The sequence below is a fragment of the Cherax quadricarinatus genome, chromosome 6, assembly GCF_038502225.1.
Source record: "Cherax quadricarinatus isolate ZL_2023a chromosome 6, ASM3850222v1, whole genome shotgun sequence".
Lineage (NCBI taxonomy): Eukaryota > Metazoa > Arthropoda > Malacostraca > Decapoda > Parastacidae > Cherax > Cherax quadricarinatus.
The window spans coordinates 15,809,995-15,833,191 of NC_091297.1; the positions used below are offsets into that span (position 1 = coordinate 15,809,995).

Sequence of the window (23,197 nt, forward strand, 5' to 3'; positions counted from 1 at the left end):
TGCCTGTATGGAAAGTTCTTACAGCAAACAGACAATATCCCTTGAAAAATATGAAGAATTTGCAAATGAACACGAACATAAATGCTACATAAACTATTCAGGAACAGCTGCAAAGATGGAAAGTGAAGCAGCAGTAATAATTTGGCAACGATCCCTTGGAAAAAAATTGAGATACAAAGCAATAGTGAGTGACGGTGACAGCAGTACGTATAAAACCATTGTTGACCTCAACGATGGTGAGGGTCCATATCCAGGTGTACAAGTTGAAAAAGAGGAATGTATCAATCACTATGCTAAACGTCTAAAGAACAGACTAACAAATTTGGTCAAGTCACAATATGTTGAAAAAGAATTGAAAACTGGGAGGAAGAGGAAGGAGTTCGCCATGAAGAAAAAGGCCATGTTGACAGACTTTGTAATCGATAAGTTGACACTACTTTCGAAAGAACCTGAGAGAGAAGATCGGTTGTGGAGTTGAAGTTATGAGGAACTGTATCCTGGCAAGCTTCTTCCATTGTTCCTCAACTGATGAAAAAGCACAGCATCACCTTTGCCCAACAGGTGATAATTCCTGGTGTTTCTACCAGAAAGCAGTAGCAGCAAACCTTTCCCCACCACATCACAACAACATGAAAGTATAGTTACAGCTGGAACCTGCATACATGGAGGAGGTGCATAATATTTACAAAGACCTAACAACAGATGAAATGATGCGGCGTTGTGTAAAAGGCAGAACGCAAAACCCTAATGAAAGTCTGCGTCAGCGCATATGGTCTTACTGCAATAAAGCCCGATATCAAACCAAGAGGCATGCTGATTTTGCAGTCAGCCATGCTGTTGCAGACTACAACAGTGGATATGTGAGGAGCTGTCTAGACATACCACTGGGCTACAGACGTTCAACAGTGACTCAAACACACCTTGAATTAATGGAGAAGAACATGAAGACAGCTCGGATCCGAAAAAGCAAGAAGAGGAAAAGGGAGCTGGACACGTCCTACGATCCTGGCGGATAATCATGTGTCCACCTACATCTAGTCAAAGGTACGTAATTGTTAGTGTTTTTTTGGTATATTTTTATATTATGTATATAAATATCATATATGGGTGCAACTACATGTATCTGTACATAATCACCGAGAATAGGATTTTGAGAATTTATTTCTTTCTTTTCAATTTGACTGGGATGGATTGTCATGATTGGCCGGCCACCAGAGAACTTCAGGATAAAGCGATCTTCATGGAACTTCAGGAATAATGTCTATACAACCAGTTCTACTCTCAATAAACGTATAAAAGCACTATGAGTATTTTTACCCACTATATAGTAATGTTGTTTAAGTTAGTTTAATATGTTTATTATGCACCCCATACCCATCCTGTGGGCGGTAGTAATGTTCAATGTATTTGTTGATTTTTATCGAAAGTGCATTTATTTGTATTCCTTCTGATGATGCATCATTATTTATGAACTGATCATTCTGAATTTTACAAAAGTTATTCAAGGGACCCTGTTTGACTTTTTGATGTAGCAGTCTTGGGTAATAATCCCTTCCATTTTGCATACCATGGGTGTAAAATGCAAAAAAAAAAAAATTAAAATAAAGTCGACATAATAATATTTTTTGGGTACCATAAAACATGTTATTAAATTATTTCTCAACATCAAAAAGTCAATTTGGCATTACTTTATCATTTGTGATTATCAACAATGATATCGAGATTGTCAATATTGACTACTGTTGCTATAAATGTTGCCATGCCAAATTTTTCAATTTTTATTTTTTATAACTTTATTTATTGGACGATCTTGATGCAACTTTTACCACATCATGTTCAAAATGCCTGAAGTCTCTGGTAAAAAATTCAACGAAATCGTGCAAAGGGAAAGGCAAAAAAAATGATGAAGGTGGCCCCTTTGGTATACGCAACAGTAGCATGTGAAGTGTTGCTCAAAATTTTTAAGAAAAGAGACGGATAATTGCTAGCAGAGCTGCGAGACTTGTTGCATGGAAGCAAGAAGAGCAGACACTGACTACTGAGATTCTTCTATATAGCTAGGAAAAGTAGCAAAGTGAACATAAAGAGAAGGCAAACTGTACAAGTTTTCGAAGGCAAAGATGAAATAAATAATAACGATTAAATGTATCAGCAATACTTCCCATCGTCATAAGATGATGACAATACCGTTTGTCATACTGAGAATAAGTGGAAAGTCGCTCATTACAATAACAGCAGCCAAGACAGCGCTTACTGCAGGGGTCACTCATTATTTTTATTACAATTAAGACTTTCTGAAAGTGATCTTCAATATTTTGCTCAGCGGTCAAAGCATCAGTAATTAAGACTGTAGAATTATTAGTAAGACTTATTACAATATCCATCTACTGACTGCGGCAGACATAAAAGTTTTAAACTACTAATTAGGAATAAATATCTTCTGCACATTCTACACAGGTTTTTTTCATCAAAGGTGAAATGTGATATTTGTGTTACAGTTTGTATGTGTAATATTCTGTCGAATTATTAAGTGTTGTTTACACAATTTATATTTCATTAAGAAATGTATGCACTCAAATTTACGTGCAGACTGAGATCAGGATTTCCTGGTGAATCCTCCCATTTTTTTGGATTCCAAGGCATCAAGTAGTGGAAGTTCATTAAGGGGTAACAAGAGTATTATCGACGATGTTTATGAGAAGACTTGCCAACTAATTAGGAAACATCTTGTTTCAAGAATAAGTATTGAATCGCCATTGTACTATGAGAGATGCTGAGACTAAGGTCAAGGGCAAGCAATGGCCAGGTTCTTTCAAGGGAGGAAAAAACAAACACTTAAACTGCCCGAAATTCGCTCTTAGATTTTATTACAACCCAGGATTCCAAATGGCCTGTTATCCCGGGTGTAATGGGAGCAAAATAAACACAGCAGAAAAAGTTTATACTTATGTTATCCTTCACCAATTTAGAACAGCAATATGTACACTATGTACAGTGATAAGTATAGTGCACTCCACGGTAAGCAAGGCAGAAATAGAAGCCACAAGATAGCAGACCTGGCTTTCACCCAGGAGGCCCGGGTTCGATTCCCGGCATGGGAACCAGGTTCGAGTCTTTCTGCAGGATCGTGACTTAACCACTGCATTGGAGGCAGCCAGGTTGGCTGATACCTTCGAAACTAACCGCTCCTTGTCCGAGCGGTCCCGTCTCTCTTTTCAACAGCCTGGCATGAGCAGAGATCGTCAACCTTGGAGAATGAAGTGCCAGCCGGAGGGAGAACGTCTACGTCAGCCAACTAAGTCACCTGGTGAGCCACGCTTTTCAACATATGGTCCACCTGTGGAGAGGCAAACTACTCATGGTGCATCTCGACAACAGTATCCAGAGAGACACCAGCCAGAACGACACCATTTGCAACGTCAGCAGGGAGTAAAGGGCAAGCCTGTCGTCTGCTTCCTCTGTAACAAAGTAGGTCATTCCCATTCTAGAGCTGGTTGAAGCGCGGTCTGCTATCTTGTGGCTTCTATTTCTGCTTTGCTTACCGTGGAGTGCACTATACTTATCACTGTACATAGTGTACATATTGCTGTTCTAAATTGGTGAAGGATAATATAAGTCTAAACTTTTTCTACTGTGTTTATTTTGCTCCCATTACACCCGGGATAACAGGCCATTTGGAATCCTGGGTTGTAATAGATTTCAACATAGTTCATATCTATGAAGGCTCCAGAGGGGTGGTCACAGTCGCTCAATTAACAGCGTAATAACCTCATTTGATATTTGAAGAGAAATGTGAAATCTTTCTTGAGAATTAAACAAAAATATAAGAAATTTCTTCTTGAATTAAATCCCTAACACAACAAAAGTGGTGATTTCCCAGGGAATTACCTTCTATTCTGCCAGGTGTGTAGCCAGTCAGAAATGGCTGAGCAAAACCGCTTACTTAGACAGAAGAAAAGGTCGACGGTGCAACCATAATTTGGCTAATAATGTGAGAAGTTTACTATACACTTTCGGTTGCCAGTTCTAGATCAGATACAACAACTAACAGTACTTCCACTATCAATCAGTTGATCCAATTTCCTTTCGGTATAGTGACAACAATATTCACCGTATCATATCAGCTGGATGGAATTTCACCAAATGAAAACATATCCCCACTATTTAAGTTAAAATAAATGGAGGTTAAGTGGTATTTAGCTTAGATCCTAGGAAAGAGAAAGCCGCTCTGATTCCTTAGATAAGGAGACCTTTAAAAGTATCAAGGCTTACCTGCAAGGTGGTGGTGATGGAGGGCCTTCATAACAGAGTAGAGTGGTGATAATGATAATGGAGGGTCCTTATAACAGAGGAGAGTGGTGATGGACAAGGAGTCTTTACCTGGTTCATGTTACTGGTGGTGTGCTGGTGAAGAGCCGAGGTAATGGTGGGGTGCAGCGGCAGTTCCTCCAACAATGTTCGGCCTCCGTCAATTTCATCGGCTCTATAAACACGAATAACTCATAATAACGCTCTGATAAAGTACATAACTGCCCTAAGACACTGCCTGACTATCTTAGGCTACAGCCGTCACCCAGACAGAAAGATTTAGTCGTGTTCCTGCCTGACTGAGTTAGGATCAACAGTAATCTTCACTATGACAGACTGGGGTAACAGTGTAGCCGTTGCCTTGTCTGAGGTGTGACTTTGTCTTCGCCCTGAGAGACTGACTAAGGTTCTAATCATCTTCCCGCCCTACTGAGTCAATGTCTAATTGTTTATATGTCTGGCTTGGTAATGGCTTATTATCTCCAGACAATTAAAACATACATTAGCCATTTCTCTGTTTGACTGGGTTATACTCTAGCGTTTACTCTGCCTGACTGGTTTAGAATGTTAAGAATTCCCCAAACCTCTACACTGCTTGGGCTTAAACCTCTAATACCTTAGACCCGTCCTTAGATGTACCACGTCGGTATCACAAATACCCTACAAGAATTGATGTGTTACTAAGAGTTTAAAACCTTTGCAGTGTCTTTGCAGACGGTCAACTGACAATTTATTGACAAGTTTTTTAATATAAATAATGATAAATGTTTTGCAGTGTAGCTTACGTACATAGCCGACAAAAACGCTAAGTCCTTACGTTTAAGACTTTTGAGATAGAAAGTCAGCATTCCCAAGCTTAAGCTGCAGTCTTATGTCTAGTGTTAAGTTTAGCTGAGGGAGAAGAGAAAACACCAGTGAGAACATACCAATATTGTTTATATGTAACACTGGAAAGTAATTTTTACTTCTATTTAGATTAAAAGAAGAAAGAGATGGAAAGTGAGTGTCTTCCGCTACTCCCAGCTGTGATAAGAAGCATGAGTTAGAATCCAGTGAGGTGCTGGTGAGGGGTCGAGATAGCAAGGAGTTACAAATGGGATAACTTGCCTGGGAGAGGCAGAATTAAATGAGGGATTGATGTAGAGTCAAGCTATTAACAGTTACACGAGGGAAACACTTCACGGAAGTTGAAGCTAGTAACAGTTATGGGTGGAAGAAACTGCCTGGGAGACAGTCCTGAGCAAAAATCAGAAGCAATATAGAGGTCTCAGGGTGAAGGCTAAGCGCTGCCACCTTGGCTCAGTGACCTGTGTATGTAACTTTGTTCTGTTAATAGTATAATTGTAAAGGATGCATTCAGTGTTTATTTAGTTATTCCTACCTAATATTAAGTAGTTGTCATTCTAAGTTTATCAAATAAAAGGGAGTTATTTTTGCTTAGATATTGGTGGAAAGAGTTAGGTGCTTATTAACCCACGATTCTTGGAAAATATGCAAACATAAGATGCAGTGTAAACCACTACAAACACTGACACGTTCAGAAATGTTGTTGGATGTAAGCAGTTAGGAAAAAAGTGTGAGAGGTGAAAACAAAGTTTTGCGTTAGTAAGTTATCTTAGTAATACCTAAGTTATGAACAATATCTAACAACTTGGCCAGCTACCACATGTTATGCCTCAAGAACTAAAGATGAGTTACTGATTAATGAGTGGTTAATGAATTAAAGTAATTAATTAATTGATGATTAAAGGGTTTAGTTCATTTAATCCTGGCTTCGAGAAAATTTCTTCTGGTTTGCGATTAAGTGACGGGGGATAAAGCCTTCACCTTTCTTTGCGCTGAATAACAACCAATGGTTTAGCGTTTAATATGAATATAGAATTGTAGTAACCAGGGAAACCTATTTACAGTTACTCATTTTAACATTAAAATTTGATTTTTAATCAAATTCCCACATGATTTTTACGAAGGTTAGCGAGCACATGTCTACACGTCTCACTCTACAAACTTCCCAAAGTCAAATTTAATATAGCTTACCCTACACAGCTAAGCCTATATAGTTATTATTGACATTAATGATATTTAGTACCGACAAGCTGATGAATAAGATACACGTGTAACATCTGGGTATCTTGACTGAGGTAGTGACACCTGCTATCAAGGTTGAGGGACTGACCACCTCAAATTACCACTCTACTTGTACCATCTCCAATGTTTACTCTTCGTACTGGATTCAAAAAACCACAGATTGGCGAAACATCTCTGTCAATCAAGGTACTCAGATGTTAATTAAACATCTATGCAAAGTCCAAAGAACTAAGTCTACATGTAATCCAGTACTTGTAATACCAAACAGTACCTATATATTACCTTAGAGTTAGTTTTTTGAAGTCCCACTTAAGTTTGGAGAGCTTCTGCTGGAGAAGCGCCGCTTGGTTCTCCATGGCTGACCTACGACGGTCAGCTGCCTCCTTCTGTGCTCGCTGCTCCAGGCTGGGCGCCGCCCCGCTCACACCCACACCTCGCACACCCTCCACACACATTATTATTATTCCTGCACTTGATCAGCACCTATTATCATTAAACAAGCTGCATGCTAATCACATGTTTATTGAGGTACAAAATTAAATAATTCAATTTACTGAGAGAAAGTATATAGAGTAAACTTGTAACTTGGTACCTCATCAGCTACAGATCTCACAGTGGCGCTTGAAGGTACAAGCAACCAGTCTGTTGTGTTAGTACACCAATGTTTTTGGAATATACTCTAAAGTACAGAATCGTGGGCAAGAGGCAATCATTATCAGACTGGATCTAACTAGAGGTTCTCTCATAACTGTAACTTCTTAAATTAGGTTAACTGGAAGGGAAGGTATACCTTCTTAATTCTCTTCCCGTTGAAGCTGCAGCGTTTTCCTAGTATTTGTTTGGTTAAACTGGCTATAGGTCCCTCAAAACAGCCACCAAAGTGTGCTTTATATCAACATCTCACTGTGTGCAGTTGTGCTGCGGCAACTTTAAATGCTTTACGATGAAGAGAGTTGTCGAATATTGCTGCTTCTGTGATTGATCGGAAATTCTTTGTCTCTTAATATCATTGCAAGCAAACAACGGTACGGGGGGGGGATCGAACTCATGGCAGGTGAGTCTTAAAACTCCAGGTCACTGGGCCAGCTAGCTACAATAACATTCATCCAACTAGGAATATTTATACACCATAGGAAGGTTAAAATGGGTCCCACTGGGACCCATGTTAACCTCCGCAGCCGTAGTTGTCTGTTGTACTCACACTCGCCAAGTGATGCAGTTGTGTCTGTTGTACTCGCACTCACCAAGTGACGCAGCTGTGTCTGTTGTGCTCACACTCACCAAGTGATGCAGTTGTGTCTGTTGTACTCACACTCACCAAGTGACGCAGCTGTGTCTGTTGTGCTCACACTCACCAAGTGACGCAGCTGTGTCTGTTGTGCTCACACTCACCAAGTGATGCAGTTGTGTCTGTTGTACTCACACTCACCAAGTGATGCAGTTGTGTCTGTTGTACTCGCACTCACCAAGTGACGCAGCTGTGTCTATTGTGCTCACACTCACCAAGTGACGCAGCTGTGTCCGTTGTGCTCACACTCACCAAGTGACGCAGCTGTGTCTGCGTCTCCTGTGGCAGCGGAAATGACGCTCCCCGAGCTCTGTAGAGGTACAAGTCGCCGCCTGCCACCCAAGCTGCCGCCCAGGTGCCGTCGTCGCTAACACTCGCTACCACCACACCACGACGCCGACTTACACTCTCAATACGACTCACACAAAAGTCTTCATGGAAATCACATGAAGAAATAAATAATCTATTTAAAAGAAAATATTTTTGAGCAATTTTCCGCCGACTACAATAGTCTAACATTAACAGACGTAGATCTATGAACTGTAACTGAGCCTAAAATGTCAGACTAATTCCCTAGGAAACCATTCAAATTTAATTTATTATAACAGGAGTTTTAGTTATTAACCTTCACAGACATTATTAGGTGTATATGATGTCTCATAAAATAAGGTTTAACGACACTAACAAGGACTTTGTTTTCTACAAACAAGCACCATAGTATTCACAATTAGATCATAGAAACACTTTTTTTTTTTTATTCGCCGGTATTCTCCCGGCCCGGGTCTTTTCCAAGTAGTGGTGACCCGGCCTTGGTTCCCTATCTGGGGAGTGTCTCGAGACTTAAGTCTCCCATGGGAGGAGGTACAAGTACCTCCTCATCTTTGGGACCAACTGTCCCCAGGCCTAGCAACATTTCCCGCCCTCACGGGGCTCGTAGGGAGAAGCTAGGCCTCTGGTCTGCCATCTGCCCCGCCCTAAAAGGGCTCGTGGGGATGGCAGTCTTATGAGCTGCAGATGGTAGCTAGCTCAGGCTTGTAATCAAGACTCACGAAATCGTAATGACACGATTGTAAACAAACCATACCCCGGCCGGGACTGAACTCGCGGTCAGAGAGTTTCAAAACTCCAGACGCGACGATCTGGAGTTTTGAGACTCTCTGACCGCGGGTTCAATCCCGGCCGGGGTATGGACTGTAATCAATCCTCAGGACATTGTATTACCAACTATGCTACTGAAAATCTAGGCTTTATAAATTAGAAACACGAAGTCCATTACAGCTGTACTTCACTAATATTTCTACACACCAGGGTAGTGTGCAAATTAACTGGGACAGGATTAAATTTTGTGATTATCTCATAATATGTCTTAGTCTCCCGCTTAATTAATGTAATCTGGGTTCTTTTCAGAGGACTTTGCTACTGACTTTTGGCAACCATCCAACAGTAGTGTTACCCTCACACTCGCCAGGGCTACAACAGCTGTTGATCTGTAAGGTTATGCCTGCAAGCATGCTTCGTGGTTTTGCCACATTCTCCCTTTCAAATCATGATTACTGTTGAAATTCACGATGGATGTTACACCTAGGAAGCGTGCAAGTATTGTAGCTCTTAGAAAACATGTTGATGTGAGTATCAGACAGATCGCCGAAAATGAGCCTAGTAAAGTCAACTGTTGCTCGGATTCTGAAGAGAGCTGGCAACACTGGTAATTATGGAGCGCTGCGTCGGTGAAGATATGGCAGAAATGCAAGACAACACCTCACTATGACAAGGTTATTATAAGAAATAGTGTGAAGGATCCCAAGAAAACCAGCAAAGATCTACAGAGAGATTTGGCTTCAGCTGTCGTAAATGTTGATTCTTCAACTTTTGACGAAGGCTCCTTCGAGTGGGTAGAACTGCCAGAAAGCCAGTAAAGAAACAAACAATTACTGACTGTTACTATGAAGAAAAAAAACGGCTGTGGTGGGCACTCGATCATAGAAGATGGACGATAGATGAATGGAGAAATGGAGAAAAGTTACAATTTCAGATGAGATGCATTTTGAAGTACATGGGTACAGATAAGTAGTAGTGAGACGGAACAAATGCGAACTTCTTCGGAATGGATACAATCAACAAGTATCAAAACACCCAGCTAAGATGTTTTGGGGTAGTTTTACTGCTAAAGGCGCTGGACGGCTAGTTATTGTTGAGGGAACGATGGACAGTGACATATAGAAGACAATTCCGGTAAATCATTTGCATCCCATTGCGTATAGAGACTTTCCTAATGGAGAAGACATTTTCAAACAGGATCTTGCTCCATGCCACACTTCCAGAAAAATGCTGGCATTCTTCAAAGGGGGTGAGTTAAGCGTTCTAAATTGGCCTGGAAACTCTCCTGACCTCAACCCAATTGAGAATCTATGAACAATAACCAGACACAGTATCACAAAATAGGACTGTTCAACTGTGAAGTTAATTGCTGCTGTTATTAGGACCTGGTACCAACACAAAGAACCTGCCAAAACGTTTTCAACATTGGTCAATTCTATGCCAAAGCGCGTAGCAATATACTTATAAAAACAAAAGGCAGTCATCTCTTATTAAATCAATTATCTGTTGTATCATTACTGTGCATTTTTTAAATAAACAATAATTTTTCAAAAAAAATGTTTTATTTGATCACTGTCCCAATTAATATGCACACTAGTGTACAGTCTATATTTCAGACTATAGCCCCAAAAATGTTTTTATTGCACATTTCAACGTTTCAGAGGGACATCATTACTTTCAGAACTAGGTCAGACAAGCTAATAAACACTAGGGTAAACAAGCACTCGGAAATACCAATACCTACTTACACAAGTTAACATACTAGCTCGGGCAAGCTTCCAAATATTCAGAATTGGACGTCATTTATTCGCTAAAACCAGGTTCTCACCAGAACCGGATTAACATTTTGTAGGCACCTGGGCTACAGGTACTGTGAGGCCCCTGGGCTACAGGTACTGTGAGGGCCCCTAGTGATATTTTCAATCAAAAGAAAAAAGTTAAAGAAATATCAAATTTATTTTTACAAGACTAACCACCATTAAATTTCAAACATTTGCTTTGCGTAATTTCTTGGAAACAAATTTCTCCAAAACATCAGTTAAGTTGAGAACACCTCTGGAGGCCCTCCAGCTGACAGAGGACCCTGGGCTGCAGCCCCTCAAGCCCATGTCTTAATCCCGCCCTGCTTCTCACACCTTTCTGTAATATGTTGTTTTGCAGTCTAGGGGTACAGTTACAAGTTCTGTCTGAGGTAGGACTGGCTAGTCTCCTGCCTGAGACTCTGACGCTGTAGTTCTTCTGGGAATGGTGAATGTGGACCAGTCGGCCAACACACGTTACTCCAATTACAGTTTCACCGTCAGGTCTGTGTTGGCGAAAAGAAAAATGAAAAAAAAAAAAAGTCGCAATAATAATTTATACACAAGTATGTGTATGCAAAGAACATCACTTAAATTGTAATACTTGTCACTGTAGAGATACGAAAAATTAACATAAAATTATACCACTATGCAATCAAGCAAGATATACCATGTTATCCCAATTTATCTAAGGAGAGAAACAATTCTAAGGCTTAGTTTTATATAATTACTAGCCTTTACCTCATATTCCAGTAAATACGAGATTCAGCATCTAAAAAACTAGCTAATCCAGGCCTGCCTCATAATTTACACAGGCCTGTTTGTATGGTTATCAACTCTTAAACTGATAAGCCAACAGTACACGACATATATTTTTGTAATTATTAAGTAAAACTTTAGGTGCGCTTCTGCACTTTCTGAAAACTTCAGTGACGACTTTCAAGAGTTGAGCGAACATTATCTTGCCTGTCAGACAAGATCAATAATGTTAAACTGTTGCAGGTTAGTAGCTACAACTATATTGCAACACGTGATGCTGATGATACACAGCACTGCATGCGATGCTAGGTCTATTTGTTGACAAGCAAGTGTCCTACCATAGGCTTCAGTGACTGGCTGATATAAGTCTGGTATCGGCTGAGTAACTACAGTTACTGAGAAAGAGCTAATTCTAGACTGCAGCGCTGTATTTCAAGTTGGACGGTACACGAGTCAAAGTTTATTCCTTGGGTAGCATTGAGAGTGAGTTGGGCAAATATTTTTTTGCTAGTGTTTGAGAAGACCGTGCCTAGGATGGGCCTACAAGTCTGATGCAGTGTTACTCCTTTCTTATGTTCTTAAGCAGAATCATTCAGCGAGTGAGAAACTCTGGGAGTAGTGTTCACACCAAAACTGTAAATTTTAAACTTCTTACTTGTTCTTCTCTTTTTAAGTAAAGTTACACAAAATATCTTACTGTATTTAAGTTTACACCATGAATTATCAAAATGGTATACAATACCGACAGGTTGGTAAGACAACAGTTATCAGTCCATCAACAGCAATCAGCCCATCACCTTTCACCCGACGGACTCATTACATAGCCTTCACATCTCTACTGCTCCTGACATTTTTTCTGTATTCAACTGAAGAAGTATTACGAACACAGGTAACAAATGGCCTGTAAGACCTGGTCGTAATGGGAATTGGAACAAAAACACAGCAGTAGACTATAATGTATATTTGCCTTCACCCACTATATACAGGTATGTGCATTATGTACATATAGAATAATAAGTGTACACCACGGTGACAGATGGCAAAGCAGAAGCCAGAGAGAGAGTGCACCATACTTAACCAGCAGGTAGGCAAGTCTGTCAATCCTTCCCGCAAGTGAACCATGTTGCTTCAGTTTTATGAGGCGCAATCTCAGAGGAAACAGCACCAAGGCCAGCAAGAAAACACCGAAAAATCAACTATTCAACAAGTGTAGCCAGGAGGACGCCAGCCCAGCAACCACCCCTCTCACCACCGCTCAAGGCGACACCACAACAATAACAACAAACATGGCTGCCACCAGCCCATCCACCCCTCTCTTCCCCGGATTCAACCTACCAAGTAGTCTCTCAGGTAGTACCAACGATCCAGATACCCTAAAGTCATGCATCTCCACCTTAGTTATTGAAAATATGAATCTTCGAGAGACGCTAACAAAACAAGACACCAGGATGACATAACTCGAGAACAAAATCCTCAGTCTTGAACAAAAGTTATCAACACCAGGAATGACTAACTATGGCAAGACCATCCAAACAGTCATAGATAGCCATGCAGAACAAATAAAATCTCTTAATACAAAGGTTGAAGAAGCAGTAAAAGAATGGAAGAACAACTTAGATAACCAGTTCAGTGACTACTTTGCTCTCCAAGAAGATAAAACTGAACAAGATAAACTGAAAATTTGTGTGGACTGCCTCCAAGTGAGTCGCCTACCCTGGCAAACTCTGTTGACACTGAGCTCTGAGGTGGATACCTCAGCCTCACAAGTGGCTTATAGGACAGATTTTCACAAATGATTGATGTTGCAAGAAAACTCGCCTGCATGCACGTATAAAGGACTAACTTACTTGGTGTTGCAGCATATATCCTGATCTTCAACTTCCCTAAGCTTAGCCTTAGCCCCTCTGGACTTTCCCTCAGAAACCACATGCAACCAGGAGCCTTAATTCCTGCAACATTCAATCGTTATTAGTGTCCTGCCTGCACCTCAGAAATTCCTATATCCAAGAGGGTATGTATCCCCTAGTATAACTATGCAGACACGGACACTAGCTTCCAGACTGCCTTGAGACACTGGTACTTACTGGGCATGCTCTGCCAGCTACAACACAGGCCCACAGATCAAACTCACTCACAATCTCCCCAGACACTGGCCAGAAATCTACGAGATAAAGTGGAGGTCTTGTCTTACTGTATGGGCCTGACGGAGGTCATCTACGGTACATCGAGGTGCCTCTACCAGATTTCCCCAGGTCTCAAATGTGAAGACACGTGGAGGGCGCCGTCTGCTGATCACGGCACGTCTTGTCCAGTTGGTGTCTGTCTTAAGAAGAACGAGCTGGTCTCTCTTCCAGACCCTCGTCTCTTCGTTCAAACTAGGGCTGCCAGTTCTCCCTAGCTAACTTATCCTAGTGTTTGCCTACATTATCGGCCTATTACTACCTATGTTAAGGTCTTAGGTCTACATTATTATTATCTACAGTTGCCTTAGTAAACCTAATATTAATATACTAACAGTAAAACTACCTACTCCTTCCCTGAAGGGTAAATCTATAAATAAATAAGCTTACCAACAATCCACGCCAACTCGAGAGAATACTTTCATGTTTGGGTGGAGTATAAGGGCCATCCAGCTCAGCCATTCCATCACGGCCATGCCGGATCTGTCCTGTGGAACTTTAGGGACCAATTAAATTTCCACATCCTCCTGCCGGCGAAGGTAGGCACTAAGTCTAGATCAAGTCTGCCTCCCGCAGGCCTTCCCAGTGGGCCCTGGACTTGAGCGCCGTGCAACGGGTCGTCCGGCCTCTCAGCTCGGTCAGCCTCTGGTCTAATTTCTCATGTCCTGGTCCCACCATGTGGACCTCAAGAGGTAAAAGCCTGTTGATGGGTCTTACAGTCTCGACACCATTCATTCTCACTTTCACCATTCTCAACCACCCAGCCTTGTCTGGGTGGGTCGACACTACCAGGCCAAGAGGCCAGTATGCCCTGGGCGCCTCGGATTCTACTAGCACCAGGTCCCCATCACTTAGCATCATCTTATTTCCCTCGGGGTCGGCACCATAGAAATGTTCCCGCAAGGTTGTCAAGTAATCCCTGTGCCACACCTGGTTCCATTTGTCCAGGATGTTCACCAGTCTGTTGTGACTCCTGTGCAGTTCTTCATTGATGGGGGGACCATCTGGCCCATAATAATCCAGCTCCTTCGAAGACTGACTCAGAATTGCGGGGAAGGGCTCAATCCTCCTTCCAAACAGCATGTGATTGGGGGTGAGAGCTTCCTGCTCATCAATCCCATTTTGTACGTAGGTCAGAGGCCTGTTATTGACTCTTGCCTCTATCTCAACTAACACTGTCCTCAGTTCATCAAAGCTCACTCTCCTGCCGTGCAAGACCTTCTGAATGCACCCTTTGACTGTGCCCACCATACGTTCATAGAATCCCCCTTGCCAAGGCGCCCTGGGAGCTATGAACCTCCACTCGCACTCTATTCTCTTCAGGTGTTCTCGTACTTCTCCGTTGTCCCTAAGATTCCTGAAAACTTTATCGGCCGCCCTAAAGCTTGTGCCATTGTCCGAGATAATCAATCGTGGGCACGAGAATCTGGCTGTAAACCTCCTGAACAACTTCACGAAAGTCTCTGTTGACATATCTTCTGCCAACTCCAAATGCACAGCTCGAGTAGTGGCACAAGTAAACAGGCAGACATACTTTCTGAGGGCACACCCTATCGTCTCCTGGGTTCTTCAATGTGATAGCCCCAGTATAGTCTATTCCCAGTCTCAAAGTGGTGGACCTGGGTATGGTAGGGTCCTCCCATCGTACCGCCGGCAGACCGTGCAACTCTTCAGCACCCTTTTGACGGCAGCTCGACCCTTCAGTACCCAGTAATTCTGACGTAGGCAGGTGAGGGTATCTCCAAACCCCCCATGTAAGGTCCTCTGATGGGCATCTTATATCAATAGCTCTAACGCCCATCCCTCCTTTCCCAGTAGCACAGGATGTTTGGCCCCATAACTGAGCTCAGAGTTTTGTATTCATCCCCTGCATCTTATTAGCCCCACATGATCTAGGAACAATCCCAAAGAGTGAACCAATTTACTGTTCCCTGAGTCGTCGTTGGACACACGTCCTGACGCCATAACCTGCTGCCTGGTCGCCAGTACTTCCAGCACTCCTGGAAACCTCTCCCTTTGGTACTGCCTTATCAAATATTCTCTGGGACCCACGAGAGATAACTGTCGACCTTGGCATACCTTGTCATGCAGCTTCCTCACAAATCGAAATACCATTTCCGTGACTCCTATAAGTTTCCTCCAAGAGGAGTAGCACCTGGGGTCAAATAGTTCAGTGTCGGGTTCCCCCGCAAAGAGTACTATGCTGCTGGTTGTCTCCCCGAATTTCTGCTCCGGCCACCAATCCCTTGCTGGTAACCAGTCTGGGCTTTTGAACCAAATCTCGCTTTTACTCAGCTTTTTGTGTGTCACCCCTCGGCTTATCAGGTCGGCTGGGATTTGATCTGTAGGCACGTACAGAATTGTTGACGTTGACTGTAGTTCCCGTATCTCCTTTACCCGATTCCTGACATAGGGGAGCTTAGACCTGTCGTTCTGGACCCACTGTCAGGCCACCTCCGAGTCTGTCCATACATAGATGTGTGTCACCCTCAGATTACTCAACACCTCCTCTACGTACTTCCCCAGTCTTGCTCCCAGCAGCATCGCCGTGAGCTCTAGCTTTGGGATCGAGCAATCCTTCAGGGGTGTCACCCACACACGACTGGTGACCAGATTGACCTGGTCCCCGGCCACCAAATATGCTACTGCCCCATAGGCCCGGGAGGAGGCATCACAGAAGACGTGCAAGTCATAATCCCGCCCGGTGCACCCGATGGATCTGGGGAATGTGAACTCATGCAATTTCGCTAGATCTTTTCTAACCAGATCCCACTCCTGGCAGACTGTTTCTGGCAGTGGGTCGTCCCAACCTAGGTTCAGCTCCCAGGTCTGTTGCACTATCATCCTCCCTCGAATGGTGATGGGTGTCAACAAACCCAAAGGATCGAAGGCAGTCTGCACTTTGCTCAGCAAAGACCTCCTGGTCAGCTTCCCTTCCCCATCAGGTTTCCTCTTTAGCCTAAGTCTGTCTTCCTTGATTTCCCACTCCAATCCCAACACCGATGTTACCTCAGGTACTGAGTAGCCAGCATAGTCACATTCCACCATGCCCCGCAATGTTGGATTGTTTGTCACCCATTCTCTCAATGGCATATTAGCCGAGAGCATCTCCTGATTAGACTCTCGGTAAATGTCCATCAACAGCCTTTCATCTGAGGTGGTAGCTTGCATGTTGTCTACATAAAATAGGGTCTTCAGTAATTCTTTAAGCGGGCTGTTACAGTTCACAAGGTGGTAGTCTATGGTAGCCTGTAATAAGAATAGTGAACTAGTGGCACCAAACAACACTGCCCTGAATCTGTAGGTATCATACCCTTGCGTGGGCACCTCCCTGTCAGTCAACCACAAGAACCTTGTGTAGTCCCTGTCTTGTGGCTGCAACCCAATACGTAGGAAGGCTTTGCTAATGTCTGCCGCATAGGCGTACTGTTCTGTCCTGAATCTCAACAACACATATGCTAATTTCTGCGTCAGGGAGGGCCCTGTGAGCAGACAGTCGTTCAACGATGGCTCTCGGGGACTCGCCTGCGAGCTGCAGTTGAAGACTACTCTGATGGGAGTGGTTACCGACTCCTTGGTGACTGCCATGTGTGGAAGATAATGGGTGTTTTCCCCAGGGCTGGCATTGGGCACTTTCTCAATGAACCCAAGGGCCAGCTGTTCCTTAATAATATCATCATATTTCCCCACCAGACCCTTCTTGGTCAGGCTGTTCACCAATGAATTCAACTGACCCCGTGCCTTCTTGAAATTAGTGGGCAGCGTTGGGTGTCCCGGCTTCCATGGGAGTCGCACCCAGTACTGCCCGTCCCTGAACTGCACATGGTTCAAGTAATCTCGATACGTCTCTTCGTGTTCGGGGGGCGGCTGGTCACCCTTAATCCCTACTACATCCAGGTCCCATAGTTTATGGACTGGCTCACTGTCGGATGTGCCAACTTGCATCTCTGACAGACCTTCATGCACACCAGTCTGCTTCACCAGTACAGCCTCAGTCGCTGTAATACCAGAGCCCTCCTTTCCTGGGGTCGCAGGGAAGTGAGCTGGTACTCTGCCTCCTACGATGTACCCTGCTGGAGTCCTGTACAGGCCAACACCCTCCTTGATAACCCTTCTCGTAGACACGAACTCGTCTATGTAATCTCCTCCTACCAAGATTCCCACATTACTAACGTTGTCTGTAGCAATGTCTGGTTCTGCTAGCTTCACACCTAACTCCCTCAAATGTTTGACTGCTGCGGCCAGTCCCTTAGTGGTAATGATATTGGGCAGCTTCTTCACTATCAAGGCTGAAATTTCCCGTTGATGCCCGGCTAACCTGACCATCACATTGACTACTGGATAAGACCTGCATGGGACTTCCCCCCCAAACCCTTCCACCTTCATGTCAACATTACCACCTGTCTTCAGCTTCAACCTAATTGCTAGACTCTCTGTTATGAAGGATCTCTGTGCCCCACTGTCGAAGAACAAACGGGTCGTTTCAGACTTCTTCCCATTCGTAACCACCGCCATTATGGTGGGCAAGGCCACCGAACCTTGAAACTGCTCCCCAGAACAAATTCCCTGTGCTGCACTCACCACACTCATCACTGCTTCCGACTCATCCTTGCTCTCCGCCCTTTCTTGCGGTTTGCTCTCCTTAGCTTGTGGTGATCTGGTGTCATTAGGACATAGTGCACTGTGGTGCCTACCTTTCCAGCAGCCCCGACACTCATTGAGTTGGGTGCTACAGTCCCTGGCAAAATGTTCTCCACAAAACTTGAAACAAAGTCTCAACTCCCTTAGTCGCTGAACCCTTTTGTTATAGGTGGTGAAGCTCGGACACCCTGAACTAGCGTGTTCTTCTTCACAAAACACGCACCGTCTCTTACTGGCCGCTTTAGTGGCTTCTCCCTTGGCCCTGTGGGTGGAGGACTCGCCCTGGGCATAATACGTGCCGACCCTAGTAGGAGGTGGTTTAGGTCTATCTCTCGAATGTCTGGGGAAGTTGACCGACTTCTCCTTGGTAGGTAATTTCTCCCCGACCTACGCTCAGGTGAGATATGAGATCCCCTAACCCTTCAATAATTTTATCGTGAACCTATTCGTCCGATATTTTAAGTGCAACTCATGCACTGTAGTGCTAGCCAGTTTCCTCTGAATCACCTGGCTAAGGACCCATTCTGAATCATCCTCATCATGCAAATCTCTGAAACTATTTGTCAAGCTCATAATTTCAATACGGAACTTCTCTAGGCTTTGACAGTCATGTCGGCAAGCCTCTAGATCCAACAACCGATAAAGTATAGCTATCTTTATCTCCTCAGTGTTGCCAAACATGTCTTCTAATTGGTCTTTGGCATGTTGGTAATTAGTATCAGTAATCTGGTAGTGCCGGACCAGGTCTAAGGCTTTACCCTTGAGCTGCGACCGCAAATACTGCAACTTGACGGCATCTGACAAATCGTTCCTGTCATCTATCTGGGCTTTAAACTGATCCCAGAAAGCAATGTACTCAGTTAGGGTTCCGTCAAATGTCGGTAAATTCAACTGGGGCAACCTGGGGAACATATTGACAGGTGTGTGGTTGTTTGGGGTACCTGCGGTGTTCAACACCACCCTTGGAATACTAGCCTTTAATGTACTTAACTTATCTTTGTACATATTCATCTCCTGATGACAATCTACATCCTTAGTGAATTCGTCCAGAGCCTGCTGAAGACTACCCTGGGATTCATTATCCTCAATAGCCTGTAGCTCATATGCTGAGAATGCTTGTTCATAGGCTTCTCATTTTTCCCCCAAACTCTTCAAGCAGTCTTGCAAATCATCGCAGTCTACGTTACTGCGTTGGCAAGTAGCCTTGCACCTGTTACGCATTCTGTTCAGATGCCCTTTGTATGCCGCTACTGATTGTTTTAATTTTGTTAACACTGAACCAGACTCTCCTGAACCCCCATCTGCCATTGTCGAAGTTTAATGAGTGTGACACTAATTGTACTTTACCCAGTCCACCCCACAGCACGTCACGGTGTTAGGTAAGAATGAACGAGTCTCAAGGCTTCTCAACAAGCTTAACAATTCCCTTTGTTATACTGACTCTACTCTGACTTAAAATGTACACTATTAGCTCTCAAATCCCAATCAAAATGTGTATCGATGTGAAAGCTTAACCTAGCATTTTCCTGTACAATGCCAGCAAATAATTACAGGACTTAACCTAGTCTCAGGTACAATTCACAAATCACACATTAACATGAATCAAAGACAATGAAAATCACACAATAAAAGTGCAGTATACAAATTAAAATCACTTGGTTAACACAAATAAATTCAACAAATCAACTTGTGAAACAGTAAATGAATAATGTATGTAAACAGCTTGGCCTAACTGCCCAGTTTACTCTGTCTAGCGTGGATGGTTGGATAAGGAAAATCCTAACCTAACTAGTGTGCTATAACTTAAACCTGGCTTTATAACTCCCTGTAAATAATAACTAAGTTAAATCTGTCCTAGCTACTATAACTGTTGTAAATATTGCACAAGCCTAGCCTAACTGTGGCTACCTTGCAAATCCACTGTAAATAATTATATTCACAAGCTTCTCTAGCCTACCTGGCCTGCCTGTAAATTACTACAAATAACAACTTCTGTGTATAGTCAGCTTGGCCTAGCCTCTGTGTAACTCTGGGCCTAGGTGTGCTAACTTAACCTAACTCTGTTAAACTGGTTCCTAACTGTGGCCTAGCTATGATAGCTTAACCTAGCTATTCCACATCACGGTTTTCGAAGGACCACTTTTGTTTAAATTTGTGTGGACTGCCTCCAAGTGAGTCGCCTACCCTGGCAAACTCTGTTGACACCGAGCTCTGAGGTGGGTACCTCAGCCTCACAAGTGGCTTATAGGACAGATTTTCACAAATGATTGATGTTGCAAGAAAACTCGCCTGCATGCACGTATAAAGGACTAACTTACTTGGTGTTGCAGCATATATCCTGATCTTCAACTTCCCTAAGCTTAGCCTTAGCCCCTCTGGACTTTCCCTCAGAAACCACGTGCAACCGGGAGCCTTAATTCCTGCAATATTCAATCGTTATTAGTGTCCTGCCTGCACCTCAGAAATTCCTATATCCAAGAGGGTATGTATCCCCTAGTATAACTATGCAGACACGGACACTAGCTTCCAGACTGCCTTGAGACACTGGTACTTACTGGGCATGCTCTGCCAGCTACAACACAGGCCCACAGATCAAACTCACTCACCATCTCCCCAGACACTGGCCAGAAATCTACGAGATAAAGTGGAGGTCTTGTCTTACTGTATGGGCCTGACGGAGGTCGTCTACGGTACATTGAGGTGCCTGTACCAGATTTCCCCAGGTCTCAAATGTGAAGACACGTGGGGGGCGCCGTCTGCTGATCACAGCGTGTCTTGTCCAGTTGGTGTCTGTCTTAAGAAGTACGAGCTGGTCTCTCTTCCAGACCCTCGTCTCTTCGTTCAAACTAGGGCTGCCAGTTCTCCCTAGCTAACTTATCCTAGTGTTTGCCTACATTATCGGCCTATTACTATTTATGTTAAGGTCTTAGGTCTACATTATTATTATCTACAGTTGCCTTAGTAAACCTAATATTAATATACTAACAGTAAAACTACCTACTCCTTCCCTGACCTGGAGTTTACCTGGAGAGAGTTCCGGGGGTCAACGGCCCCGCGGCCCGGTCTGTGACCAGGCCTCCTGGTGGATCAGAGCCTGATCAACCAGGCTGTTGCTGCTGGCTGCACGCAAACCAACGTACGAGCCACAGCCCGGCTGATCAGGAACTGACTTTAGGTGCTTGTCCAGTGCCAGCTTGAAGACTGCCAGGGGTCTGTTGGTAATCCCCCTTATGTGTGCTGGGAGGCAGTTGAACAGTCTCGGGCCCCTGACACTTATTGTATGGTCTCTTAACGTGCTAGTGACACCCCTGCTTTTCATTGGGGGGATGGTGCATCGTCTGCCAAGTCTTTTGCTTTCGTAGTGAGTGATTTTCGTGTGCAAGTTCGGTACTAGTCCCTCTAGGATTTTCCAGGTGTATATAATCATGTATCTCTCCCTCCTGCATTCCAGGGAATACAGGTTTAGGAACCTCAAGCGCTCCCAGTAATTGAGGTGTTTTATCTCCGTTAAATAAGCTTACCAACAATCCATGCCAACTCGAGAGAATGCTTTCATGTTTGGGTGCGGTATAAGGGCCATCCAGCTCAGCCGTTCCATCACGGCCATGCCGGATCTGTCCTGTGGAACTTTAGGGACGAAATAAATTTCCACATAAACTATCGGACGCAGTAATAGTTAACAGTCCACTTTTTCCCAGTGATATGAACCAAACGAACAGTAAAGAAATTACTATCCAGATCATAAAGGACCAAACAAGTATTATTGTAACAGAGTCAGAAATAAAGGAAGCCAGGTTACTAGGATCCCATGGTAGAAAAAGTGTTATGCTTAGATTCCACTCACATGACAGGAAAAAAGACTTAATAATTGCATCTATTAAAGTAAAGAAAGAGGTATACATAAATGAGTGTCTTACCAAAAAACGCCAGAACCTCCTGTATAAAGTCAGAAAACTTAAGCGGGAGAATAATGACACAATACACCAATGCTTCACACGAGATGGGAAAATTCTAGTTAGGAAAACGAATGTAGGTCAACTGTACACAATCACGAACGAGAATGATCTATCACGATTTCTCAGGGATACTAATCTTACAGAGAATAACTAAACAATGTCCAACTTAAAAGCCTACGTAATGTAGTGTATGTTTTGCTCCATTATTGTTCAAATTTCATAGTACAATCTCTTAGTAATTAAATAATCAACTACCTCATTTTGTGATTTTACTAGTAAGCATAAGTCACCTTATGTAATTTCTTATTTACTATTGTTTGCTTAAATATTAGCTGAATTGATACTTCCTCTGTCCATATTACTACCTCATATTTTTTTAAATACTATTAATTGATATTACTTACTAAAATTAATAATTAATTACCATTTTTACTATCAATACAATTTACTCTTAACATTTTTGACATCATTTAATTACCATTACTTGTCTAATTACCTTAACCTGTTTTAATACCACATTTACTATCTTAGAGTACTCTTAATTACCTTGTACTGCCAAATAACCTCAAGTATAACTACCAGTGCAATTTTGAATCCAAATAACTGCTCTTAAAATTTAATACTTGAAATAAACATTACTTTTTCACTTTTTTTTGTAATCATTATTACTTACTAAAATTTTATTAAACACCATATTTACTACCAGTCAATTTTACTTTTGTACATTAAACATTATTTTATACTTTTCATAACATTTTGTTGCCAAATTTTCAAGTTTGTATATTCAACTCCAACCTTTATATTATCCTTTGTACCTGTGTACCTGTGTACCTGTGTACCTGTGTACCTGTGTACCTGTCTACCATCTTACTATCATATTATAACCAAGTCATTGTTATTTTTTACTTATTATTCTTTTGGTACTTTAATTTGTGAATTTTCTTTTGTCAATTTAAATCTAGTTATACTCTTGATCTTGTCAACAACCTATACCAGACTCTAGTGCAATTGCAAGTACCATTTTAATTTGTATTTTTATATTATAAGTTTATACCTAGTTGTACTTTAAAAGCTCATTCT

The 23,197-nt window shown here is 42.7% G+C and overlaps 1 protein-coding gene across 1 annotated transcript in view; it reads right to left on the reverse strand.

Moving 5' to 3' along the window:
- The window catches only part of LOC128694174 (cilia- and flagella-associated protein 44-like), a 147,188-nt gene that overhangs the window by 81,127 nt on the left and 42,864 nt on the right, over window positions 1–23,197 (reverse strand). Inside the window, exons 12-15 of the mRNA XM_070080644.1 lie at window positions 10,918–11,087; window positions 7,937–8,115; window positions 6,679–6,839; window positions 4,381–4,483 (exon numbers count right to left, since the gene is read on the reverse strand). Of these exons, the coding sequence (XP_069936745.1) occupies window positions 4,381–4,483; window positions 6,679–6,839; window positions 7,937–8,115; window positions 10,918–11,087 (613 nt within the window). The remainder of the gene's footprint in view (window positions 1–4,380; window positions 4,484–6,678; window positions 6,840–7,936; window positions 8,116–10,917; window positions 11,088–23,197) is intronic.